Source organism: Podarcis raffonei, chromosome 4 (assembly GCF_027172205.1).
Source record: "Podarcis raffonei isolate rPodRaf1 chromosome 4, rPodRaf1.pri, whole genome shotgun sequence".
NCBI lineage: Eukaryota > Metazoa > Chordata > Lepidosauria > Squamata > Lacertidae > Podarcis > Podarcis raffonei.
The window spans coordinates 21,472,028-21,499,343 of NC_070605.1; the positions used below are offsets into that span (position 1 = coordinate 21,472,028).

General features: G+C 44.4%; 1 protein-coding gene across 1 annotated transcript; it reads right to left on the reverse strand.

Moving 5' to 3' along the window:
- Nucleotides 1-7,822: 7,822 nt before the first annotated feature.
- On the reverse strand, nucleotides 7,823-25,902 carry MMP20 (matrix metallopeptidase 20). The gene is made up of 10 exons (XM_053385709.1): nucleotides 25,766-25,902; nucleotides 24,463-24,707; nucleotides 21,451-21,599; nucleotides 19,771-19,896; nucleotides 19,456-19,617; nucleotides 17,152-17,302; nucleotides 14,777-14,913; nucleotides 13,025-13,181; nucleotides 11,170-11,273; nucleotides 7,823-9,188 (listed from the first exon to the last, which is right to left on the reverse strand). Exons 1-10 carry the CDS (start codon nucleotides 25,889-25,891, stop codon nucleotides 9,088-9,090), a joined length of 1,458 nt encoding a protein of 485 aa, XP_053241684.1. The 5' UTR covers nucleotides 25,892-25,902; the 3' UTR covers nucleotides 7,823-9,087.
- Nucleotides 25,903-27,316: the final 1,414 nt, after the last annotated feature.

The window sequence follows — 27,316 nt, forward strand, 5'->3', positions numbered from 1 at the left end:
GGGCAACCCAGTCAGATGGGTGGCATACAAACTATTATTATTATTATTATTATTATTATTATTATTATTATTAATATTAATGTTACTGAGTTACATGATGCCCAACAGCATGGCTTGTAGGAGGCAGCTTCTTATTTTTGTAGTTTGATATTTCTTGCATAGAGATGTGCCTTTCTTCCACTGTGGAACGGGGCAGCCCTGCATATATTCACAGGGAAAGCAATGTAGGTCTGCAGGCTTTTTGTTCTTGAGGATTTGCCTCATCAATAGCAAGCAAAATGGGAAATTCTGGTTGTCAGTGAAACTCCACATGTTGACTGGCATTTCCACACCCTGTAAAGAACTATGGCGCACAAATTCTTCTATTTTGCAATGGATTCCCTGAGGTAAGTCCTGTTTTAATGCTACTGCTACTATTATTTTCATGTCATTGCTAATGTGGGTTTGTTTCATTTTTGTTTTAAATTTACTAAGTTGCAGTGGTGATATATTGTTGGAAGCCACCTTGGCCACACTGAACCCTAAAAAGCAGCTTTTTAAAAAAAATAACAACAAACTAATACGGTAATCAGCTACCGCTAAGCCTTTAGCACCCAGAAGGAACTTAGCTACGTGTGTCACAATTTGTCAATTTCCCATGCAGCCAAGCTGTTCTGCATTTGTTACGGCTGTTAATATGACTCAGCAGCCCTTAACATATTTTTTCTGAGAAGTATCCACTTGCTCAATAAAACAGCACCCAGATGGAGATTAAGGAAGCCTTTTTTTCCTGCAGACACGTCCTTGTTAGGACGTAACATGTTACAGTGCAGAAAAATTAATCTCAGCTTTTTCTTTTAATTAGGAATGGGGAAGAAATTCAGTTCAGGTCTCATCCAAAACCAGATCTATCAAATTTGCACTTTCTGAAGCCACACATGAACCAAAACACCGCTATTGTTTGAAATTTGCACATCTAAATTTTGCTGTGCAGTTCGGTAGACAGAACCGCACATGTCCTTTTAAATATGTTTGTGGGAGGGGGGTTATTGGTTTGTTCTTGTTTTTTATTATGTATTTTGTGTTTTCTTTTTGTATTTTTTTGTAGTGAACTGCCCTGTGATTTTTGGATGAAGGGCAGTGTACAGATTTAATTAATAATAATACTAGCAGCTGTTTCCTTTCTAAAAGGGCCCAAGAAAAAAAGCCCAGCAATGTTTTGTTTTCTTGCCAATGAAAAATAACAATTTTGTTCATTTCAGCACCTTGTCATGGCTTGTCTGAAACTCAAAGGAATGAGAAAAAAAAGCTCTGAGTGAGGTCAGTAGACATTTTCTTGAGGTTCCGCCTGGTAAATTGCTGTTTATATGTCTCCAGCTCCAGAGAATCTGACCATTCCTGTAGGGGCAACGCCAGAGATAAGAGTTCAACTGAACATAAACATTCATAAAGGCAGCTTTTAATACCTAGGTTGAAAGATCAAACCAAGAGGGACGTTTCTCTGTACACAGTGCATTTTCATGCCCAGCACGGGCCTGTGCAGTTGGGTAGCTCTCAGGTTTTTCTGGAATTTGCACGCTGAGCAAAAAAGCTGAAACACTTGTCTCTAAAACGCCTTTAAGCTGGAAACGTATAATTTTTGTCTTCCAGTGCTCCATCAAAACAGAGCACACTGAAAAGAATTTTACAGAAGGCACTGGGTTAGTGGTTAAATATTCTGCAGCATGGATGAGTTAAAATCACGAGGCAGGCTTTGGGTTATGGGTCCTTTGCTTTTCTCTGGAAAGAAGCCCAGTATGAGGAAGCCCATGTGATTTTCTTTCTTTCTTTTTTCTATTGATTTTTAGAGCTCCTGACTAGAATATAAGATGTGTGGGCACCAGGAATTCAAAAGTCAGCATCCAAGAAATAAAAAATCTGCAACAAAAGAAGCTGAATTTTGTGGCCCATTGAAAGTTGCACAATCATTTCCCCTAATTCTTCAATTTTTGCTATTCTGCATGATTTATTTATTTACTATATTGATTAGTCTAATAATAATAATAATAATAATAATAAATGTTGCTGTTGAACTTCTTCTGCTTGTGAAATATTCAGCAGCTCAGCTCAAACTGGAAATCAATCAATCCTAAACTGCAGATCCTAAATAAATCCTAAACTGTAGATAGAAGAAACCAGTTTGCATGCAACTGAAGTTTATGTCAACTGTTTCCATACTTCCAGAATTTATTTTTGGAAGAATTTAGTCCCCGGCCACAAAGTCACGAAATGCAGAAATTAAATCAAAGCACATACTCAGATAAATGAGTGCACATTAATCACAGTTGTGTACTAAAGCAGTTACATTTAAGGCCGCGAGTGGCTCCTATGATAAATGTCTATTATTCCTTAACAAGTGAGACCTGAAACAAAATGTTGCACTTTTCTAGAGTTCTAGCCAGTGGTGGGATTGTGGATATTTAAAATAAAAAGTACATTCAATAATGTTCTAGTGATGACATAAGATGAAATTTTGTAAAGCAGTCTTTGGACAAATCAGGTGGCCACTTATTCATTTATCAGCCTGCAAGATAGATTTTTACTACGTCTGCAAAAATGAAACCAGACCATGCCCTATATTTCAGTCCATTTTGCAAGAGCAAACAATGAGTTTCATAAACTGAAGAAACGTACCCAAGTAGACCCCACATCCTCTGGTGACAATTTATCTCTCTGATTTTATCTCACAGCTTTACTGCAGTTGATGTTCTGTTGCCAAGAGTGACTCAGGCATCTCTCAGGCATGTTGAAATCCATTTCTGAGCAGCTGGCTATTAGGGGAATGACAGGGGAAAGGATCAAGAAAAAATGGATCAAGAGATTTTAGGTAGAAAGGACTGCCAGTAGCCTCAAAGGACCTCTGTACATGTTAAAGAGATGACTTGAAGTATCATGAATCTAGCAGATGAAGAGAGATCTAATGAATGCAAGACAATGAATGCCAAGCAGACACCCAATTCAAGGATGGGGAACTGATGTTCTTCCAGATTTTGCTGAACTCTTAGCTCCCATCATCCCCAGCCAGCAACAACTAATGGTCAGAGATAATGGGAGAAGAAGTCCAGCAACACCTGGAGGGCAAAAGGTTGCCCCACATCTGACCTGATTCTTGCACAGTGACCTATAAGTGGGTTAATTTTGTCGTTTTCAGAAACAAAGGGAGCATTGCTTAGCTGCAGAGTGCACCAAACTTTGCATGCAGAAGGTCCCAGATCAGGGATAGCCGTCATAATGACCTCCAACATGGCCGATGGCTAGGGATTATAGGATCTTGTAGACCTGAAACATCTGGAGGACGCTGCTTTGGCTCCCCCAGCTAAAATGGTGCTGTTGTTAGTGATGATCTGAGGCTGCTACGCTCTTTCCATTTTGTTGGGCTAGATGGATTATTGGCTTGGACTACTGCAATGTGCCTATGTGGGGCTACCTCTGAAGGTGACCTGGGAACTATAAGTAATCCAGAATGCGGCAGCTAGACTGGTGACTGGGAGCATCCAGCGACACCATATAACACTGGTCCTGAAATACCTATATTGGCTCCCAGTATGTTTCTGAGCGCAATTCAAAGTCTTGGTGCTGACCTTTAAAGCCCTAAATGGCCTCAGCCCTGTACACCTGAAGGAGCATCTCCACCACCATTGTTCTGTCCAGACATTGAGGTCCAGCTCCGAGGGCCTTCTGACTGTTCCCTCACTGCATGAAGAGAAGTTACAGGGAACCAGGCAGAGGGCCTTTTCAGTAGTGGCACCCGCCCTGTGGAACGCCCTCCCATCAGATGTCAAGGAAATAAATAAGTATCTGACTTTTAGAAGGCAGCCCTGTTTAGGGAAGTTTTTAATGTTTCATGTCTTATCGTGTTTTTAATATTCAGTTAGGAGCTGCCCAGAGTGGCTGGGGTAACCAGCCAGATGCATGAGGTATAAATATTAAATGATTATGATTGTGATTATGATTGTGATTGTGATTGTTATCCAGCAGGCTCTTCTTACATAGTTATGACAGACCTTTGCCTCAGACCCTGCTGCCAGTCAGAACAGTGTAAATTCTGAAAGCTATAGGGATGGTGGAAATGATTCAAAGTCTGTAAAATTACACGAGAGGGGGGAAAGAAGGAATTTGTGTTATTCCTCTTGCACAAGAGAGAGACCGATGAGCCATTTCAGGCACCCAGAGTTGCCTAAAGGAAGACGTCACTCAGTTCTCCTTGTCTACCAAGAACTATATGAGAAGTAACAGCTCATGGGACAGCTGATCAAGCAGCCCGTTTTGACACAATGCCAAATGTGTGTGTGTGTACATGTGTTCATTTATTAAAGAATGCATTAAGCACACTTCAAAATAATTCATTAGCACAAAGCCACTGTCAACAACAACAACAAAAAGATTAGAAGGGAGAAAAATAAGGAATAAGGACCAAGCAAAACAGAAGTGTACTGGAGTTTTAACTAACTGTCCTAAATTAGAACGGATGGCTAAAAACCCAGCAAAAATGGATTTACACATGTCCTTCTAGGAAGCAAATTCTGAAGAACAGGCCTGGGCAGTAATACTATGAAACAGGAGTGGGAAACCTCCAGTCAATGGTCAACATTTGGTCTACCAGGGGGTCAAAATTTGCTCACAAGGCTGTATTCCCCAACCCATGCTTGTCATAACTTGTGATGTCATCCATAATCCATCAGCTGTAATAACTTGTGGGGTCATCTGACAGGTGGGTGGGGTTAAATCCTGCATTGGCTGATTGCACCTGTTCCCAGCAATCAAAGCAACATGGTTTAACTGTAGTTTGCTAAAGTTGCTCCTAGTCGTATCTCTGTGGGGGCAAGCTACAGTTCCCCCTCTTGCGAGGGGAGGGAGGGCATGACTGTTAAGGTAGCTTTAAAATGTGCTTTAAATGTGTGGTGAGCATGCATGAGAAATGGCAGTAGGATGCTTTCAAAAATGAGTCACTGACATGGCATGGAAAAGAATATCTTTCCTCCACACCTGGCCATTTCCTGGCACTCACTCTGTCGACATCCACACCAGCACACAAACGCAGGTCGCCCACTGATTAACTGATTAAACATTCCATAACCCAAGCAATTGACTAACCAATGAGAGGCTCATACTGAATGGCTCAAACTAAACCCCAGGATCAGGAAATACTTTTTTTTTTAAAAAAAGATTTAAATACCATTTTTATTAAGGCACCACCTGTTCATTATGAAATGTTGGGTCATGCCCAGTTCTTCCTTCTATTTCCCTAAGAACAGAATCTTACAAACATTAAGCTCACCAAAAATGGCCTTTAAGGCTACAATCCGAAACATGTTTGCATCCAACATAGCCCAGGGGAGGTTAGGTATTAGGAAATATGGGGTACTGCTGCACCAATCGTTGCACCCAACATTGGGGGGCCCATCATGCGTGTGTGACATACACATCGCACATGTGATGTTCATGACTATCACATCAAGAGGAGGCTGAGTGCAGACCCTGGTTGCAATGTATGGCGTTGCGCTCAGCTCCTGGCTTGCTGGCCTCACCACGCCTAGCCCTGTAGCGGAAGTGAGCTTGGTGGATGAAGATGATGGGGCCGAGGCATCATGGGACTCATTGTCTCCACTTGACCTGCCCTGGACTGGGAGGCACAGAAGAGGCAGTGGGTGACCCATCGGGAGACAGAGCAGCGACAGGGCTAAAAAGGGGAGCCATCCTTTCACTGCCACTTCAAGCAATCTTGTGATGCCCCCTGTTAGAATTCCTGCTCCATGATTGCAGTTACGGGATTGTTGTCTTTCACATGACGGTGTACGTTTTGACTCCACAGAGTGGGAAGTGACGGAGACAGGATGTTTGTGTTACTGTGTTCCGTGAAGTGGGACTATTGTTTTTTCTCTTTGCTGTCTGATGCTTGAGAAAGAGGGAGCCATGTTGCAGTGCTCCGTGTGTGTTTATATGTTAATAAAGTAGATTAGCCAAAATGCTGAGTTGCTGAAGTCTGTCATGCAAACTGTGCAGACTCTGTGGATCCCTAAGTGTGCCAATGTCTGTTAGCATTGGTCGCTGTGATATTTGGGCTGAAGAAAGCTTTTGAAGCTCCTGAATGATCGACCAGGAGGGAGAGAACATGCCAGCTGGGCATGTGTCTCTGCCAGGGTCCTACTCAAGTGTAGGACAAGCTTCTGGTGAAAGACCCCTGGAACACTCTGGACAGTCCTGGCTGCCCCATCACAGGAAAGGGGCTTGGATGGGAGAGGCTGACCATCAGGAGGAGACCAAGCACAGAGCCTGACTCTGCACTCAGCCTCCTCTGTCTCCTCAAGATTGAGGGGGCTCAGCCCATCCTAACAGACTTTTCAGGGGCTGAAGATGCCTCAGTCCTATGCCACCAACTACCACCAGCTAGCCCTCCATTGCCTGCATACTTGCAACAATTAGAGAAGGAGGCAGCTAGTCCTGCTTGTCCTTATATTCTCAGTGCCACCCACCTACTATTTGGGCTCCCTGCATTTTGCCCTACTGTTCTCAATGGGCCCCAGCCTTCACCAAGTGAGCCCCATTGAATTCGGTGGTCTTGCTTCTGAGTAAACATGCCTAGGACCGGGGCTGCTGTGCCTAAACACTGGTACGGTTTAGAGAGCTGCAGGCGGGGGAAATTTGTACATCTCTGTGGCTTGGGCAAGACTATCCAATGTAGTGTTGCGGTTTCCCCTCCTCAAATGTTTGGGTTCTTTATCAGGATTGCTCAACTTCCGCCATCCCTGCAGCTTAAAAAATAACACAGTAATTGAGGTTGCAATCACTGCAGAGACAGTGAGCATGTTTGCCATCATCACTGTGATTCTCAGTACATATTGTGTTAGGTTACTTTCCCCGCTATAATAAACTGGAAAGCACGGAGAAATGCTTCCTTTCTATGATGTCAGGCCATGCCCGCCCCCCCCACTTGTTGGTGAATACCAAGACTTGTTTTTCTAGAAAAAAAGCACTGGGTGCAAGAATCACCACTAATGTCCGCCTGCCACTGAAAGGTTGCCCAGGAGCAAATGCCACCCTTAGACTCAATACAATAAGTTCTCTACTCTGGTGTAGAGTGCAACCTGGCCTCAGGTGTGGTGTAGTGGTTAAGAGCGGTGGACTCGTAGTCTGGTGAACCAGGTTCACGTCTCCGCTCCTCCACATGCAGCTGCTGGGTGACCTTGGGCCAGTCACACTTCTCTGAAGTCTCTCAGCCCCACTCACCTCACAGAGTGTTTGTTGTGGGAGAGGAAGGGAAATGAGATGGTTAGCTGCTTTGAGACTCCTTCGGGTAGTGATAAAGCGGGATATCAAATCCAAATTCTTCTTCTTCTTCTTCTTCTTCTTCTTCTTCTTCTTCTGGAATGAATACTCACCTGTGATCTGAAACTAGAGTGGGGTGAAAATGGCCATCACAGACATGTTGCCCCATTTGCAAGCAGTGAATGTGGGTCATGTGCTGGTTTTCTTTTTGCAGGAGGAAGTGGGAAGATTATTTTCCCGAGATGACGTATGGGGTGGCAGCAGGCTTTCATTTTTGTTACTTCTGCTGCAAGCAGCAGCTGTGACTTGGGATGGGTGACTCTGACCATTTCTCATTCCCCCCCCCCAATCCTAAGCCCAGTTCTCCACATTTTCTCATCAGTTTTATGCAAATTTCTTTTATCATGAAAACTCTCCAGCATTTTGCCTAATATGTATACAAATTTTTGCAAAGCAGTTTCCCCAATATAATACATTTCTATATGTTGTTTTCATCAATATATTATTTATTATTTATTAATTTGCATACCACCCTTCATCCGAAGATCACAGGCCGGTTCACAACATAAAAATCCAAGGATTAGGCAAGTCGTTAATCTATACTTTCCCTCGTGAATTGTTTTGCATCCATTCCTCTGGGTAACAATTTGGTTTGCTGTCCCATCTTGTTTGCCCTAGACATTTTTCTTCCTCATTTTCAAGGCAAATAAAAAGCCCCCTCACTGCATTCCAAAATTTTAGAGGGACATTCCAGTCTTACATATGCATTTGAGTGCACACTTTTGTATTATTGTATACATTTCTTGGGAGGAGAAGGGCAATGTTCCAAGCATGGCTTTTGTTACTGGTTTGTGTATTGTTTCAGAAAGCATGACTTAGGCAAATCTGTTTTTAAATATTAACTGAGTTGCCATCTGCACTATGCATTTAAAGTATTATCATACAGCTTCAAACAACCACAGCTTCCCTGCAGATTGTGGTGTGTGAAAATTGTTTGGAGTTCCCCTCACAGAGCAAAAAAATCCAAGAAGGGGCATTTTACAACCATTCTGAGAATTGTAGAACCATGTGGGGAAAGGGACCTTCTAACAGCTCTCAGCACCCATACAGTTCCCAGGATTCTTTGAGGGGAAGCCATGATGGTTTAAAGCGGCACAATAATGCTTTAAATATATGGTGTAGGTGGGGCCTTAATGGAACTTCTCTCCCATCCTTAATAATAATAATAATAATTTTTTTTATTTATATCCCGCCCTCCCCAGCCGAAGCCTGGCTGAGAGCGGCTAACAACAGTAATCCTTGACTGAAACACACAACCAGTTGCCATCATTTGCACTTCAACACATCATCACACGCTTTCAGTGATGCTATGTGGTGCTTAGTGTGGTTCCAGGGGCATTATGGGAAGGAAATGGCACCCCCTCAGTGGTGGCGACCATCCCCTATCCCTATCCCCTGGCATAATGCGACCGTTGTTCTGAGGAAACATTGTTGGGGTAGAAGTGTCAGCATAGCATTGGGGTCCATCTTTCCTTTCTATCCCTGAAGATACCAGACTTTTAAAAGATGAGTACATGGAATTTCCCCCCCTAGGGATTTCCCCAAGCTATCTTGAAATGCTATTGTGTCATTTATTTCGATGCGTTCCCCCTCTTCTTTTTTTTCTGGGCTTGAGCAATAACGGCACATCCTTTTGCCATTGTGCTTCTGGAATCAAATCCACAGAATGTGATTTTGGCTGACAGGCTCCAAAGTTTCCAGTTATCTTCTAGCTCACTGTGATAATCCACTTCCCACTTCAGTTCAGCAGCCCACCCAGGAGCTGGATTTCACAATATTAACCACATCTTCCTTTTCCTTGTCGTATTTATAGGCTTTGGGGCCTGAGAAGAAGTAAATGTGACCTAAAAAGGAAAGGAAACAAAAGTAGGAACTACTAATCAGGGGGCTTAATATTCGAGAAACCAAACAATACCATAGACTTCTTGGTACAGTTGTGAAATACGACCTCTGTATCCCCACTCACAAAGTTCCTTCTTTTCTTTGTTTAATCAGCTGATGTACCCATTTTCCATAAAAAAATAACCAAGCAGTGAACAATAACAAAAAAGGAGAGGCAATGATAAAATCAACCTTTGAAAGAAAATTATGTAAGAACATCCATCAAGGTAACACAGCAAGGAAATGTTCGTGCCAAAAGTGTGTCACAAGCTATGCAAAACTGTAGAGGTGCGGCTTGACAAGCCTCCAAGAGGATGGGGATTCCACAGCTTTTCGGTGCCACCACTGAAAAGACCAGATTTCAGATGCTCACCAGAGAACTTTCCTTGAGGAAAGCCACTTGAGATGACATCAATTCCGAAGGCTTTTATGGGAGATTGTGCACCCTAAACTGGCCTCAGTAGCACTTCTGCACTGTTTACACATCACTTAATAACTTATTTCAAATCTGAATTCTTTTTGCCTTTGAGGGAAGCAGCTCTTCAGCGTCTTAGGCTTAGGCATTATTGATCTTAAAGTTGCACGAGTGATTGCATTTTTATTCCAGGGGATAGAGTACCAAATCCCCTATATGATATGCATCTAGGGACAGGCAACCCCTGATTTGCGCAAGGATTGCATTCAGGGTCATCGCATGCATTGGCAGAATGCGCAAAAGCCTGCCCCACTCTCTTCTGGATCTGAAAATGGCCCACACGTGCACATTTGTGTGTTCTTTGAACACATGCAAAATTGGGGTCTTATATATTTTTCACTGAAAATTTTCAATTCACCATTCAAATGCATTGATTCCTCCCCTCCCCCAAACCCACTCTGCCTTATCAAGAGGTAAAGGAAAGATTGTGTCTCCAGTGGGCTTGTATTACTGCACTTTACTGCATTCAGTTCTGCTCTCCTTTACTTTGCAAATGCTTTCAAAATCTGTCCTCCGTGGCCTGATTTAAATATGAGGTAAAAGCACTTTGCTGTATAAGAGCTTGGTGCAAATGTACTTATCCCTTGCAAACATTTATATAGGCATTACCTCAGAAGCAGATCCTGCTGTCCAGGATCACAGATCATGAGTGTATTAATCCAGCACCCACACCAAATGGGGTAGGTGAATTGAAATTATATAAACCATATGGAATTATTACACGGCCAAACCATGGCCCCCAATGTCACATTTTAACTGGGCCTGAGAAGGAATTGTAGGGGAAGTAAGATGGACGAGTCAGCAAGATGGTCAACAATGTCTAGGCAACATGGTGTCCATATACATGCATAATAGACAATCTTTATAGAATTCCTTCAAACCATAAAAAGTTCAAAATGAAATCTTTAGTCTCAAAGTCTCTGAAAATCTTTAAATGAAGCGAGCTACCAAACTTTGTACGGTGAAAGACAAGCTGTGAAGCTCTGTGTATTCAACAAATATGATGTCCAACACTGGATATTGACTACTGTTTTGTAGAATTCTTTGTCAGCGTGGTGGGTGGATATAGAATGCTTCATAAACCCATCTTATTTTGAATGAATGTGTGTAAATGAAAATGACTACATTAATACATGAGCACTGTTCCACAGCATTTGATATTTTCATTTACATACATTCATTCGAAATAAGAATTTATTGAAGGAATTCTATAAAGATTGTCTATTACGCATGTATATGGTCATTGTGTTGCCTAGACATTGTTGACGTTCTCTTTGCAACACAGGGGTTTGTTTGTCTAAGATGGGGCAGCCAATGTTGTACCCTTTGCTATTGGACTCCAGTTCACATCAGCCCAAGCCACCTTGGCCATTGCCCATGGATAATGCGAGCTGTCGCCCAGTTGCAGTCTGCAGGGCAACATTAGCTACCCTGTATCGATGATGCATCACGATGGAGTAACTACTCACCATTTACTTCTACTGCTGCATCAATCCTGCCACTGATTCCCGAGAACTCGTCCTCGATGCTCTTTGGGAAATCCTTCTCCATTTTTCTTTTGGCTTCGTCATAGCTTTTGAGAGAAAGGAATGCCATAAAAGGAAAAATTCAAACCTATTGCTCTTGTCTATCAAGATATAAATAGGTTTCGACCCACGCTTTAGAAGGTTTATTTTTATACCATATGCAAGGCGTTCTTGGAAAAGCAGTTTCGCTGTAATGATTGCAAAGGGACAGCAAGCTTTGAGTCAAAAGCGCTTTTAATTGCGTGAAAGAATTGCCTAGCCAGGTCTCATCTACTTTGCTGTTTAGTTGTGACTTGAGGCTTATCATTGCCTGATCATTTAGTTTGTTGAAATAGACTAAGGTCCCTCTTAGCACACAGTTAATATTTCTTTGTAGAGGGGCATGGAATAAATCTAGTAAACAAACAAACAAGCCCAAGCCTGCCATTCTGTTTTTAACAGCAGTGAGCCAGATAGCTTTGGGTCTTCATAAACAGAACATGGAGGTAGTGATACCAGCTTCTGTTGCCTGGTATATACAGAGCTATACTGTGTCTGTATATGGAAGTTCCATTAGGTACCGTGACTAATAGTTGCTGACAAAAGCATCTGTGTCAATGGGCATCACTGTATCTTGTGGTAGAGAACTGTGCATTATGCAAAAAAAAAAAAAAAGGACTTCTCTTTGTTCTAGGCAAGGGGCAGATTTCTCACATTCCATCTTGTTAGTCTCCAGCAGATCAGTGGTAACCTTTGATTCCACCTGCCCTTGGATTTTTTTTGGAAAATGTCTAGGATTAATCTGGAATTTGTGCATGTTTGGTTCTTCCACTAGTCTCTCTCCCTCTCTCTCTCTCTCTCTCTCTCTCTCTCTCTCTCTCTCTCTCTTGTGACTGTGCACATTAAAAAGTGTGCTTTGCAATTTTTACCTAATCAAATGTTTAATAGTTAAACGGAAGCCCCAATCCATGCTTCTCCTTGCAAATTCTCCACTGAGAAGTGTGGATTGGGGGAGGGGGGGCGTAATGTAATAATTAATGCTAGAAAAGGGGAAGCCACTTTCATGGTTCCATCCTGATCAAGGTATGGAAATCTGTATCTGACATTTCCACTCAGAACTAAGCTCCACTGAGTTCAGTGGAGCTTGTTCCTACATGAGTACAGTGGTACCTCGGGTTACATACGCTTCAGGTTACAGACTCCGCTAACCCAGAAATAGTGCTTCAGGTTAAGAACTTTGCTTCAGGATGAGAACAGAAATCGTGCTCCGGCAGCACAGCAGCAGTGGGAGGCCCCATTAGCTAAAGTGGTGCTTCAGGTTAAGAACAGTTTCAGGTTAAGTACGGACCTCTGGAATGAATTAAGTACTTAACCCCAGGTACCACTGTATAAGATTGCCATCTGAATGTCTGTTCAGCTGCAGCGAAACACACTCACACACAATTTAAGGTGACTAGCATAGCTGTAAACTTGTTAAAAATATAGCCCCAGGGCAGGGAATGGGCATGCAAAAGATAAACTTCCTGAGCATTTCTCCCTCTTGCTCTCTTTTTTGGGAAAAAAGGATGCTTACAATTGCATTCTCCGCCATGCAATAGACCTGTTTTGCAGAGGGGCAACTGAAAAGAACCCACCAGAACTTACACTTAATTGGTTCTGAACCAATCACCTTAACTAGGTGACTCCAAGTTCAAATAATATGAGAAAGGAAAGCATGTCCTCTTTCCCCTCTCCTTTTCAGCACCAAGCGATGATGTCTGGTTTCACAAGTGACACCCCCCCCCCAAATGTTTGTATTAAGAGGCAATAATAAAGGAACCTGTAATAGTCATCTCCTACAAAGAAGAGCGTCTTCTTTTCATCCCTCAGGTAGACAGCTGCATCTATTCGTAGCACATTCCTAGGAAATCCAAAGTCTGCGATGGCCCGTGGAGAGCCCTGCATTTGGAACCCGCGGGTTGTCCAGTAATGGGGGCCTGGCAAACAGGAATCAACAACAGCAAGAACAACAACAACAACACAACCATATATTTGCTTTGAGGACATTTATAGCTTGAATCTCCCAACATCTAACCTTTGATTTATTTACCGGTACTTGTGTACAGTACTTATAGACCACACAACCACAAAAATTTCAAAGCAGTGTATGGTAGGATACAAAAATCAGCAACGTCAGCAATATTATAAAAACAACAGCAGCAACTAATAATAAGAATAACAACAACAACAACAACAATAGGGACACTGGTCTTTGCTGATTTGTGGAGCCTGCAAACCCCCTTCTGTCTAATATATGATGTCAGGTAGTTGTGGTTTGGCTGAACTGGCCTTGTGGGGAGTCCTGAAAGACCGAATTAGGTCTGTGGTTCCCCATAGGTGAATTAGAACAACAGGACAACTAGTGTATCATTGAAATGTGGCTACGTTGCTAACCCAGGAATGCTTGGGAGTTGTTTTTTATTATTATTAAGGGTTTTAATATAATAATAATAATATAATAATAATAATTTATTATTTGTACCCCGCCCATCTGGCTGGGTTTCCCCAGCCACTCTGAGCGGCTTCCAACAAAGATGAAAGATACACTAAAATGTCACATATTAAAAACTTCCCTGAACAGGGCTGCCTTCAGATGTCTTCTGAATGTCAGGTAGATGTTTATCGCTTTGACATCTGATGGGAGGGCGTTCCACAGGGCGGGCGCCACTACCGAGAAGGCCCTCTGCCTGGTTCCCTGTAACTTGGCCTCTCGCAGTGAGCGAACCGCCAGAAGGCCCTCGGAGCTCGACCTCAGTGTCCGGGCAGAACGATGGGGGAGGAGACGCTCCTTCAGATATACTGGACCGAGGCCGTTTAGGGCTTTAAAGGTCAGACCAACACTTTGAATTGTGCTCAGAAATATGTGTTGAAAGACCAAAACTGCTGACACATGTCTGATGTCAATGCGAAGAGTATTCTACGAAGTGAGTTTGGATTTGTGCCTAATTCCATGAGCAGAAGAACCCATTGATTTCACTCACTGGAAGTGGAGAAAATCAACCACAACCAATAGAAACCCATTAAATTTGCTTGGGGAAGAGCACTGCTGAAAGCTTCCTTCCTTTCCCATTGCTGACCACATTCTGAGGAGGCTTGGGGAAATCAAAATGGTGTCCTGAGGTGGTGACCTCCATTATTTTTCCAGAGCCCTCTTCTCAGAATGGTGTAATGTCAAGGTTATCCTTCATAGTGCCCCCTTCCAGATGTTGTGGGGCTCAAGTTCCCGACAGCCCCAACTAGCACGGCCAGTGTTCATGGAGGATAGAAGTTGTAGTCCAACAACATGTGTACGGCACCTGTTGGTTACTCCCTGCTGCACCATGCAGCCTGCTAAGCTGAATGCTGCTCCCAGCTAGGCATGGCAATTTCTGAGTGGCTTAACAAACCGACAATAATGATATTTCTCACAATGCTGTTTTCAGGATGAATAAGAACCTTAGTAAGTGCTGTCAATATAGAAATGATGCACAATCATCCTTGGTATACTTAATATTCTGGAGCCAAAGTGCAACACCTTTCGAGAGTCACTCACCCTTGAAAAAATAAGCAACTCCTCTGTCAGCTACTTCGTAGGCAGCGTCCACATTCGACATGAGCTGAGGGAAAGAGCTTGTGATGGAAAGTGGCTGTACGCTTGACGTCAGCTGAGCCTGCCTTCTCCAGAAGAGCCTGTTCAGGGGGAGAAGAAGGAAGAAAAAACAAACTGAACAGAAAATGTTTGCATCTCAAGATGCTTTTAAGTGTCAGAATTCACTGGCTTGTCAACCAGAACAAGAAGTGCGGCTACCAGCATGGACAATGCTTTTGCTTTCAGACTGTTTGCCAGACAAATCAAGTGTCCCTTGGTGGACCTTATGGTCTTTTAACAAAAACATCTTGGAGGTCCAGGGCCACAGGGAGGTTAGGCTAGCCTCAACCAGAGACAGGGCTTTTTCAGCTGTGGCCCTGATCTGGTGGAACGCTCTGTCACAAGAGACTAGGGTCTTGCGGGACTTGACATCTTTCCGCAGGGCCTGCAAGACAGAGCTGTTCCACCAGGCCTTTGGCCAAGGCACAGTCTGACCCTCTCCTTTGGTAATCCTCACAGAACTCTAGCCCAATGGTTGCCATGAATTTGATTTTGAATTGATTTTAAAATGAATTGATTTTAGAACATTGTGTTACTTTTATTGTTGTTAGCTGCTCTGAGCCTGGCTTCAGCTGGGGAGGGCGGGATATAAATAAAATATTATTATTATTATTATTAGTAGTAGTAGTAGTAGTAGTAGTAGTAGTACCTTAAGGAGCAGGAGAAAGCAAGCTTGCTCCTTCCTCCATGTGACAACCCTATAGATATTTGAAGATGGCTACCATATCTCCTCTCAGTCTCCTCTTGTTGATTTTTAAGCAAGAGACCTGAGGTGAGTAGATAGCTATTTTTCGCTGTTAGAAACTGAAACATTTCATCCATCCCTACTCCTAGGCTTGAGCTAACAAATGTGGGAGAAGAGACTAGTCATTTTGACAACAGGAAGCAGATAAAGGGAATGCTAACATGAGACGCACTCTTCAAAACCAAGAGCTGTATATGAAGCAATGTACAGTGGTACCTCAGGTTACAGTAAGGCTACCAGTGGTTGCTAGCCACGAGGGCTCCACTGTTGGGGGCAATAGGCCTCTGAAAACCACAGGGGGAGAGAGTACAGTGGTACCTCGGGTTATAGATGCTTCAGGTTACAGACTCCACTAACCCAGAAATAGTACCTCGGGTTAAGAACTTTGCTTCAGGGTGAGAACAGAAATTGTATGGCAGCAGCGCGGTGGCAGCGGGAGGCCCCATTAGCTAAAGTGGTACCTCAGGTTAAGAACAGTTTCAGGTTAAGAATCTCCAGAACAAATTAAGTTCTTAACCCGAGGTACCACTGTAGTTTCCACAACAAGCCCGCTCACCCCTTTTGCATGTGGTGGCATTGTGGGACAGAGGAGGCTTCACTGGGGCCCAGCATGGGAATTCAAACTGCTGTGCCTTTCCTGGTAGGTGGAGGGGGCATGAAACCTCTCCGTCTATCAGGAACCAAATCCTAGCCTGCACCCTGCTTTGACTGCAGGCTGGGACTTGGGCTGTGCCGGGGCGGTGCAGATGGAGCCGACGGTGGGCTTCCCTCGGATCCACCCCTTGTTCATTTAAGCAGCCAGCACCTGGGGCTCAACCTGTTTGTTCCTGCCACCAACCTACCCTCAGTTTAAGCCGATAGTCAATGACTTTGCTGTGGCTATGGTGGTCGCCATCCTTCAAGGGGCCAGGTAGGAATTTGCCCACAGGGCGAATGGTCACTGACCCAGTGGTTTTGCCCACCTCAAAGCAATCATCACAACTGGTTGGGCATTGGGGCAATCCTTTGTTTTGGATGGAGGGGAGGTTGTAGTCTCCACCTGCTCCTCCAAATGCTGGGGTACCCCGTTAAAGGGATCAGGAGGCGTGGCCATATCCGTGTGCCCAGGGGGGCCAGGGCCGAAGGCACTCCCCCAGACGGCGGTCCTTGTGAGGGTCACCGTATTGGATGTAGGTCTTAGGAACCCCCGCCTGGATTGGCCACGCGTCACTTCTGGTGGGTGGGCCGGAAGTATTTATATTGCCCCATGCCCAAGCCAAACCTCTTTCATCTGTATTCAATAAAGTTGTGGCCTGTTTTGACCCCAAACCCAGTCTTATTGGTCTCTTATTATACAGGTTGGGGTATGGGAAGTACGATGCCTGGTCCTGCAATCAAGGGATTATTTCATTTTTCTTTGCAAAGGAGGGACCCAATTGCCATATTTGGATAGCAGAGTTGGGAGCTTCCTTAGAAAAGCAACAACCCCAAAAAGGCTTGGAAAACACAAGGACTGATATAGCCCCTTGCAGGTTAGATCAAGCGGGAATCTCACCTATCCTTGAAGAAAAGAAGTTCTTTCCCTAGCATCGTAACAGCATCAAACGAAAACGTGGCGTCACAGTGGTCTGGATCAGCTGGAGTTGGTGGTTTGGGACGAGGCGGATGCGGCACTTGTGGTACTTTGGATCCAGATAGCCGTGATCCTAGAATACGACACACAAACCAAGTTAAAACTGCACTTAGTACATATATTGACTTGCCTGTGGCCATGTATCCCGTGTAAGTCCCATTTTACCCCATTCAATATATTGGGTTGCATTCAATTAAAGTTCGCTCAGAGTAGACCCAATGCAATTGATGAACCTAGGTGAGTCATGTCCATTCATTTCAATGGGTGTACCCTAAATAAAACGTAACTGAATACAACCCATTGATTCTACCCTCCACCTCATTTTTATATCTTCTACAGTATGTTTATCATAGGCCTGTGCCAACTATTCTCCGGTTTTGCTTTTTGGGGTACAAAAGAGCAATTTTGTTTCGCACAGAAAATTTTGTTTGGCGACTTTGATTGGCACAGACCCAAGGATTCCTCTTTAATCAATTTCAACATCTTTTGCCATGTTAAGGCCTTTATCCCTGACCTGGAAAGGAAGCTTAGCCAGTATTTTTTTTTTTACTTGCCTAGAATCTTCCCTTCAGTACTCCAGTATTATCTAAATTCTACCATTTTACTAGTTTCTGACATTCACTAACTCCATATCTGTAACAATACCAAAAACTGGAACTTCTGGTGGATCGTGGTATTTGAATAGTCAGGCTGTGAATTTTATGAAACACTGTATTGAAGAGGGCTGGTTTGTACATGCTGACCATAACATCAAATTATAACTCTTTTGTAAGAATAGGTCATCCCAGATTAACCCAATGCTTGTCTTAAAGTGGAGATAATTCCGTACATTTAGCTGAAAGCTATTACGAGTTGTGCAATTAAGTGCTGGAAGTGTATTCATTGTACATCTTCCTATGAGGCCCATTGAATATGGTTCTGTTGGTAGAAAATATTCAATAAATCCCAGCCGACAAGGACTAGTTGCAGGATGGAAATGAACACAGGAAGAAGGCACCTAAGGGGTGTAAATAATTACGGGAAGACTTGTAATTCACGAGGCTGCCCGCTGCTGCTGTGCTGTCCTCCTGATTCTGATGCCAAGGGCTGAGGCTGGTGGGAATTTATACCTGAGGAGCAGACCCAAGAGAAGCCTGTTGGCTCGGTTGAGCCTGCCCCTAGGGCGGAGCCAGCCTAGCAGCCTGACTGCAATTGGCCCAGTCTGGCTTCCCGGCTGCTGTGAGGTCCCTCTAGGGCAGGCATGGCCAAACTTGGCCCTCCAGATGTTTTGGGACTACAATTCCCATCATCCCTGACTACTGGTCCTATTAGCTAGGGATGATGGGAGTTGTAGTCCCTAAACATCTGGAGGGCCAAGTTTGGCCATGCCTGCTCTAGGGAATCATGACAACCGGGGAAAACTCCAAAACAATTGCACCCTTGCCGGATACAGCTGGGAGGAGGTGCTGTCCCATTACACAGCCTGACCTTGGAAAGGTGAGCAGATTTGTGGTGGTCGTGCTGCTTCCTGGACTGGGGTGGGGCAGAGTGGCAGCAAGGGCGGGGGAAGGTGAGCACTGCCACTGCTCACTTATTCGGACTTCACCACCGCTCTGCTCCATCCTAGTCCTGACAGGTGGCAGCACTGCCATGGCCAAGAAGTTTTCGCTGCCCCGTCTCACTCTCGGTGGCTGGATTCTTAAGCAAAGGTTGGAGTTTCGCCTCAGTGCTGCTGCTTTTGTAACTGACATATTATTTTATTCTCTGTTGTTTTTAAAACAAAATTAAAAAAATCCTTCCAGTAGCACCTTAGAGACCAGCTAATTTTGTTATTGGTATGCGCTTTCGTGTGCATGCACACTTCTTCAGGTACACTGAAACAGAAGTCACCAGACCCTTATATATAGTGAGAGGGTGGGGAGGGGTATTACTCAGAAGGGTGGTGGGAATGGGTGATTGGCTGATAGGTGTGGTAAACCTGTCCTGTTGACGACTGTTAATGACTGCAATAGTCTTACGGGAAAAAGCAAGGGGTGCGATGGCTAAAAATAGCTTTATCATGTATAATGAGATAAGACTCCAATGTCTCTAGTCAGACCAGGTCTCTCCATGGTTTTAAGTTTGATAATAAGTTGCAATTCAGCAACTTCTTACCGAACGATTGCTGTTTATACTGTACGCTGCCCTCTAGTTCGATCTGGAGGAAGAACTCTTGAAAGAAATAAAAGCAAGCATCTACGTTATTACCGTAAAGGGCCTGGATCCCTTTCACGTCATCTTTGGGGAGATGGAAGCCATATGGATGTTGGTATCTATATGTTGGATACATCAGAGCTGACGGGTCGGCCGAATGGGCAAGGCCCAAGGCGTGGCCAAATTCATGAGCTGCCACAGTGAACAGATTAAACCCTATACGATACAAAACAATATATTTCATATAAGCAATGGTGAGTTTCTCTCTGATACATATTCAGTTGTCTGTGCATTCTGCCATACTTGATTAGCTGGGGACAAATTGCTTCCTTTGGGTGCTTTCGGGTCATTGTGTGGCTTTGCACCTACCATTCATTCCCATTGTCCACTTCTCCGCGTTGTCAAAATGCGTGTCTCCACCCAGTCCTTCCCCAGGTGCAAAAGCGTGGGCTAGAGTCCCCCGCGGGCCGTCAAATGGGTAGGAGTCCCCATGATCTAACACAGAGTACAAGGAACATCATGTGACTTTGCAATCATGGCAGGTGGTGTAATGGTTAGATCAGAGAGACATAAGTTGCACAGTGCGTTCTGTTGTGGTCCCACAAACAAGAGCATTTCAATGGAATCTGACACGTATTGCAAAATCCCTTACAAATCTGCCAGTGTCTGGGTACAAAGACCAAGATCTCCTATAAGTCACTATGTGATTGCCTGAAATGGTCATTTTTCATATACAGTACATTCAAGGCTTTGATGCCCCTAATGCAGAGGTTTTCAACCTTTTTGAATCCATGGCTCCCTTGACAGTCTACATTCTTTCTGCGGCACCCCTGTGGGGCTCAGGAGCCCAGTTATGTCACCCCTTGCCTGCAGAGCTGGCAGCCTCTCACCCTTTGTTGAACACCCTCTCTTGTGGGGTGTTCCCTCAGCCTCCTCCCCTCTCCTTGGGAGTCCTCTGAGCAGCTGCAACTGCCGCCCCTGGTCTCTGAGCTGCCCCCCCTACCCCAAAGAGAGGTGCCTCCTCACACTGCCCCACAGGGGCTGGGGCTGTCCATTCCCAACAGCAAGGGCTGGCAGACTGGCTGGCTGGACTCCCTCACATGCTTGCTTGCTTCCTCTGAGGCCACCTCAGCTCCTGGCAACCAGCCCCCCCTGGCCAGCCCCAGAGGCATCATTTGCCTGGGGAGCTTATAGCCAGGGCTGCTGCAACAAACAGCTGTGCAAGCCTTTGGGAGGCAGAGACGTGAGAAGGCATCAGAGGAGGGAAGGAAAGAGGGACAGAGGCCAGTGTTGCCTGCTGCATTGTTCAAGGCACCCCAGGGTGGCACGGCACACTGGTTGCACTTCTTTCAAATATTCCCTTGTTAAAATCTCAGGTCAACAGCAACAAAGTCAAGGTCAGCCATACAGTATACACCCACATCATTCCTGTTGTACTTCTTTCTCTCTTTCCCGACTCCCTGCCTCAATTCTCTCCCTAATGTCAAATTTTGGATTGTAAGCTCCTCAGGGTGGGTTCTTCTCCCTTTACTTACAAAATGCAGCTTATGTTGATAATGCCTTATGGATACGCTGCTGTTGTTGTGACTGCTGCTGCTGCTGCTGCTGCTAAGAACTGAACTCTGGCCCTAACACTGAGTGAAGACTTGGAGGGGGTGGGTGGGAAGTAGCAACGCTACAGGAATTTGGGAGTTTGTACAAAGGCAAACCACATGGAGGCATTTCCGTGTCACACAAACAGCACTTCCATATGAGCTCTGTGGCAGCCTTCCTGAAGCACATGCAGAACTGTGAAATGTGTTTGCCCATGAACATTTTCAGGGCAGAGCCCAACTTTTAAAAATATTTAGAAATGTTCCCTTTTTGTTACAGCTGCCCTTTCACCCTCTAGCCGTTTTTGCCACTTTCCACTTGCCACTTCCCCAGGGATGGTTCCGTGCATCTAAACCAGCATAAATAAATCGCCTTATTATTTTGCCCAGCTTAACCTCTTCACAATAGCGCAAAGGTTGAGCAGCTAGCGTCACAGACTTTAGCGATAACAATTACCTCCGCTTTGGAACGATATCATGATATCCGCTTCTCCCGAGGTGGCCTTTACAAAATTCAGAGGGGCAGCCGCGCTCCAGGCTTTCAACCCCATCTCCACGGCCTTGTCAACATCTGCGTGACTCAGGCTGGATGTATATTTTGTTACTCTGAGGAGGGAAATGACACATTTCAGGATGCAGAAAGAGTAATACTCTGAACTAGGAATGGAGGAACCTGCAATTTAAGTTTCTAATTTCACTCACATTTCTGCACTAGTTTGCATTTTTTAAAAAAAAACTCATGAAAATTCACCAGGATTTTATGCAATTTTGCCTAACATACACATTTCCTCCTAAAGAAATCCATTTTTGTATGTTGCACTTAAATGCACACTTTCTCCAGATATATGCATTTCTGGTTTGGAGAACTAAATTTGGAGAAGTGTGATTTTCGATGGATAGCTGGGTTATGGCTGGTGTATTGTTTTGGGAAGTGTGAATTAGGTACTTTTTTAATGCAAAATGTGATCCAAACTAAATTTCCTAGTCTGATAGCAATCTTTGGAAAGGTAGACGAGCACTCCCATAAAACAGCTATGATAAAGGGCACTTTCCATGTAAAATGTTAGCGGACAACAAGGCCTGTGGTGTTTAAGAACATTTGTTGAGAATATAACGCAATCTTTGTTGTGTAACAACTCCATATAGCAATCAGAATGAATGCTCCGTAAAGACTGGACATAGTCTAACTGCTGCAGAAACTTTGTGTGAGAAAATCAGGATAAATGCTTGATAAATAAGTTGTCATCCCACCCCCCATGTACCAGCTACATTCTACAGAGTGGTCTCCCACCATACAATTTGCCTCCCTAGTACTGCAAGCTGCTTCCAGGGATGTTAGGTAGGTCATGGAGCTCAAGGAAGGTCTATGCAGGATCCATACTTGAGTTGGCTGATGGTGAGGACATGTTGCCTTGCTGTCAAGCATCCTTCAGGTGGGGCCATTGTCATTAATAAGAAAAGGGAGTAACTTTGTGGTCAGCCCTCTATCTCATTCCAAACATGACTGATGCACCGCTGTTGAAAATCTTCATTTTCTAAATCTGTTTTGTTGATTACAGCCCTCCATGGTTCCATACCAAGGCTGGTTGTTCACTGTTCTCATATTGCATTGTACTAGGGCTACCCACATTTAAGGGATGCGGGCGGCGCTGTGGTCTAAACCAGTGAGGTTCTTGGGCTTGCCGATCAGAGGGTCAGCAACTCAAATCCAAGCTACAGGGTGAGCTCCCGTTATTCTGTCCCAGCTTCTGCCAACCTAGCAGTTGGAAAGCACACCAGTGCAAGTAGATAAATAGGTACCACTGCGGCGGGAAGGTAAACAGGATTTCCATGTGCTCTGGCACTCATCACGGTGTCCTGTTGCGCCAGAAGCAGTTCACCATGCTGTCCACATGAACGGGAAAGCTGTCTGTGGACAAACACTGGCTCCTTCGGCCTGAAAAGCAAGATGAGCACCGCACCTCATAGTTGCCTTTGACTGGACTTATCCGTCCAGGGGTCCTTTACCTTTTGACTTTACACATTCTGCCAATTTCTATTCCACATCAAGAGTCATGTTGATGATTTTTAAAAACCCAACCATGGACCCTTCATAAGCAGTCTATAAGCACTGCTGAAACAGCCTTCTATCTGTGTTTCCAGATAAAATAAGGAAAACACACACACTCTGCTTGATTCTCTCTCTCTCCCAATCACCACATATTTTTGAGGCATTGTTAGATGGCTACTACGCTCTGACTTTCATCCCCGCAACTCCCTAACAATGTGTTTCAGCAGTCAGAATTGCTATCTCACCCTGCTATCAGCTCTACATTTGCTCTGAGTACATTCATAGGAGAATGGCACATCATTTTTATTTTTTGGGGTGGGGGAAATATGTGTCTTACAACAGCTGCCATCCAGTGAATAAAGGAAAATCCAGCCTGTGTTATTTATTGACTAACACAACTCACAGCACAATCTCAGGCATTCCTACTCAGACGTGCGCCCTATTCAGTGCAAAGGAACTTCCTCCCAGGTAAATACACCCAGAAAGGAGAAGAAGGTGCACCCAGAAAAGAATTGCAGCAACAGTGAAAAAGAAGGCGGGTGTGTGTGTGTGAGAGGACTGCATGACGTGGTTATGGGCACCAACGAGGAGGCAGGGTCTGAAAGCAGACAAACCCAATGTAATCCAAAAACTGCAATATCCAAATGCATGAATGTAATTGTTTTAGAAAACCTTTTTGCACTGCTAGTGGTTAGGCAAAATGTGGGTTTTAGTTGCAGGAAAAATGACATGCCATCTGGATAGTGTCATGTAGTTCATACCCCCAAAAAAGCACAAACAGGCAACCCACAAGGCGAATTCTGATAAGATAAGCCCAGAGTCAGTCGGATAATTTTGACAGTAGAAAATGCATGGTGTATACAGGTGGCAAGCATTTTGTGTGGGGATTCGGTTTGCGGCCGACATGTGTGTCAGTGGAGCGTGCCCTGCCCCATCTCGCCCCAGTTTTGCCTTCTTCCAGGTCCCAAAGGACCTGTGCATTGGCGATTGCACATAAATTGGATACGCCAGGAAGAACCCAAAAGTGGAGCTATCCTGCCCTTGGTCCTCCCATTCTGCCCTGCCTCTGCAGGAAATAAATCTCCTATTTTGGCTTCTTGACCACTTGTTGTGGTTGTTTCATTAGCCTTTTGCCTCTTTACCTCTTCCTTATTTGTTTGCCATGTCATTTCCCCCCTCCCTTCCCTTTGTTGAAACAAACCAACCAACAAAAAAAGGCCCTGGATGCACACTCTAATGAAACATGCCACACTATACACTACGACGAGTAGTCATAATCACCATCGTCTTTCAAAGCCGACCAAGTTGGTGGCCATTGCTGCATCTTGTGCAGATTGCCAGACAATGAGAAAAAAACTCCTGGGGAGAGGGGACAATCTAAAACATTTCAAGTACGCTTGATGTCAGCCAGTTTGTTACCTGTATGTCAATGTGTTCTTTTTCCACTTCGGTTCCCCTGGGAAAAGGCGATAGTTTGCTACGTCAGGGACGCCACACCGAGGCCTCTTCATGACTCCCATGGTGCTGTAGTCCAATTTCCCTGTGACACGTAAGCCAAAGAACGCCTGCATCTGCTGGACCTTCCTGGTCATGGAATTGCTACCGCTGGTCATTTCTCCAACGTGATGTTCTCCTTTTGGGGTGTAATATTTGTCCAGGTATTCCTACAGGCAGAGAGAAAGAGAAAGAAAGGGGTAAGGAAGACATTTTATCCCCACTTTTTTTTGTTTTGATATCCATACTTATGAAAGGCAGGGCAGGGCTGAGATGTTTGGCTCCTGAGAAAGAAAGTCCATATTTTGGCTTCTCCGCCTCAGGTCAAAAGGAAAGCAACACCAACTTTGGGCAGTATTCAACTAACTCAATGCACAAATGAAATGACTTGCACGATGGGACTCCCCACCCACCAGCCATAGTATAACTGCTTTGTGAAGAAGGGCCGTTGTCTGTCTGTACCAAATCTTTGGCGTTCAATTTCACTGGGTGCCCATGAATTCCATGACATTGGGGGAATGGGGACACCTTTCTCCACCCACACATAAAAAGTGAGGGGCGATATTCCACTCAATGTAGTGCAGAAAATAAAAATCCCACCATTCCTAGCATTTCTACTCTGCCTGGAATAGTTAAGCTGGTTAGAGTGTGGTGTTGATCACGCCAAGGCTGCAGGTTCAATCTCCGTATTGGACAGCTGCATATTCCTGCATTGCAGTAGGTTGGAGAAAATACCGTATTTTTCGCTCTATAAGACACACTTTCCCCCTCCTAAAAAGTAAGGGGAAATGTGTGCGTCTTATGGAGCGTATTATGGAGCAAATGCAGGCTGCGCAGCTATCCCTGAAGCCAGAAGAGCAAGAGGCTTTGGATTGCTTTCTTGTTTCTTGTTTTCCTCCTCTAAAAACTAGGTGCGTCTTATGGTCAGGTGCATCTTATAGAGCGAAAAATACAGTAACCCTCAAGGTCCCTTCCAATTCTACTATGATTCTACTTGCCTTTTCTCTAAACTAAAAAGCATCTGCAGCCTTTCCTCACAAGGAGATGCTCTCCAGGAGTGTGGTCCATGAGCTGGACCTAACTGCTGCGCCAGATCTAGGCTAATGCAGTGGTTTGCCTGTGCACCCGAACATCTTCCACCCTGGCTGCTGCTCTGCAAAGCCTTGCTGTGCTAGGAGGGACTTAGCATCACTCCCTAAGCCATTAAGATGTGCAAAGCACCACCAACCTGGGCCAGGTAGAAATCTTTCCAACCGGCTGTCCGTGGCAGTGCAAAAAGAGCAGGGGCGGCAGCTGAATACGTCAACGAAAGCACGAGAAACCAAAGTGGGCACAGCATCCAACAGAGCTCCATTTCTTCCTAGATGTGCAACGGGTGGCTTGAGAAGAGCAGGTAGAGGGACCTTGCAGCCCCTTTTATAGAGGGAAGCAGCTCTGGGCGCTCAGAGCCAAGGTGACTCATGTCTCAGAAGGTAATTACACAGCTCGGTGTTTTGATGAAGGGGTAACACAATAGCACTTAAACAGGGGGAAAGCTGGATTCCTCTCGAACTTATCCAGAGGACCAGCAAGAAAGAAACATTGTATAGTAGCCAGGGAGATGCAGCAGCTGGAGTCAAGAGCAGCGCTTCCACAATGGGGCTTTTCCACCTCTCTTTTCCTGAAACAGCCACTTTGGCCCCTCCCAAACAGCTGCTCCTGAGGGTCTTCCTGAAATACAGGTGTGGTGAACCTCAGGCCCTGGTCTTTTGAACTCTTCCCAGTCACACCTGCTTTCTATAGGCCACTCCCTCCATGAATGTTTTCCCTGGAATGTGCCCTGGAACTCTGATATTGATGAATACAAAAACTTATGAAGTACAGTGGTACCTCGGGTTACATATGCTTCAGGTTACAGACTCCGCTAACCCAGAAATAGTGCTTCAGGTTAAGAACTTTGCTTCAGGATGAGAACAGAAATTGTGCTCTGGTGGTGCGGCAGCAGCAGGAGGCCCCATTAGCTAAAGTGGTGCTTCAGGTTAAGAACAGTTTCAGGTTAAGAACGGACCTCCGGAATGAATTAAGTATTTAACCTGAGGTACAACTGTATGCAGAAATGGCAAAACTTACCGGAAGAATAAGAAATCAAGATAACAAACTTTTTATAAAAGAATGGAAATGGTTTATTGAATATTTACAGATAAATTAAAAAAAGATAAAAAGCATTGGCAGGATTATTGTAATAACCTGCAGTTTCACAAGAGTATATAATTAAAGTAGATAATTAAATGAATTTGGATATGCAGAAGATATTAAAAAATAAATTTAAGGAACCGCAGAAAGAAGAGGAAGGAAGTCAAACTTTGAAATCTTAAATTGATTGTAAAACTAATGAAATGCACAAACTTGAAAAGTATAAATTAAAACTTTTTAAAAAAGAAACTTTGATGTTGACTTTTTCCTGCCTGCATGGAGGCAAATGAAATTAAATGTAGGCGGTTGAAGGTTCAGCCATGTATATCCAGGTAAGGCTGGTGAAGAGCTCCATATGAAACTCTGGCAAGCTGCTACCAGTCACTATTTCGGAAAGACAGCTTCCTATATTCTTCAGATAATGCACCTGCCAAATATGAAGAAACAACTATCTGTTGTTATAGGTGTCTTGCCTAAAATGCACCATTGTACAAAGCAATTTCCCCAAATAGATTCTGTACAGTCATACCTTGGAAGCCGAACGGAATCCATTCCGGAAGTCTGTTCGACTTCCAAAACGTTCGGCAACCAAGGCGCGGCTTCCGAT

Bases quoted from the DNA above. Each gene is read 5' to 3' on its own strand.
- MMP20 (XM_053385709.1), bottom strand. From the start codon at position 25,891: ATGGAGCTCTGTTGGATGCTGTGCCCACTTTGGTTTCTCGTGCTTTCG. The intron at 19,618-19,770 runs GTAGGTGCAAAG...TGTATCGTATAG, and splicing joins GTGGACAATGGGAATGAATG to GGTTTAATCTGTTCACTGTG. The intron at 11,274-13,024 runs GTTCCTTTATTA...TTCTCTCAAAAG, and splicing joins GTAGGAGATGACTATTACAG to CTATGACGAAGCCAAAAGAA.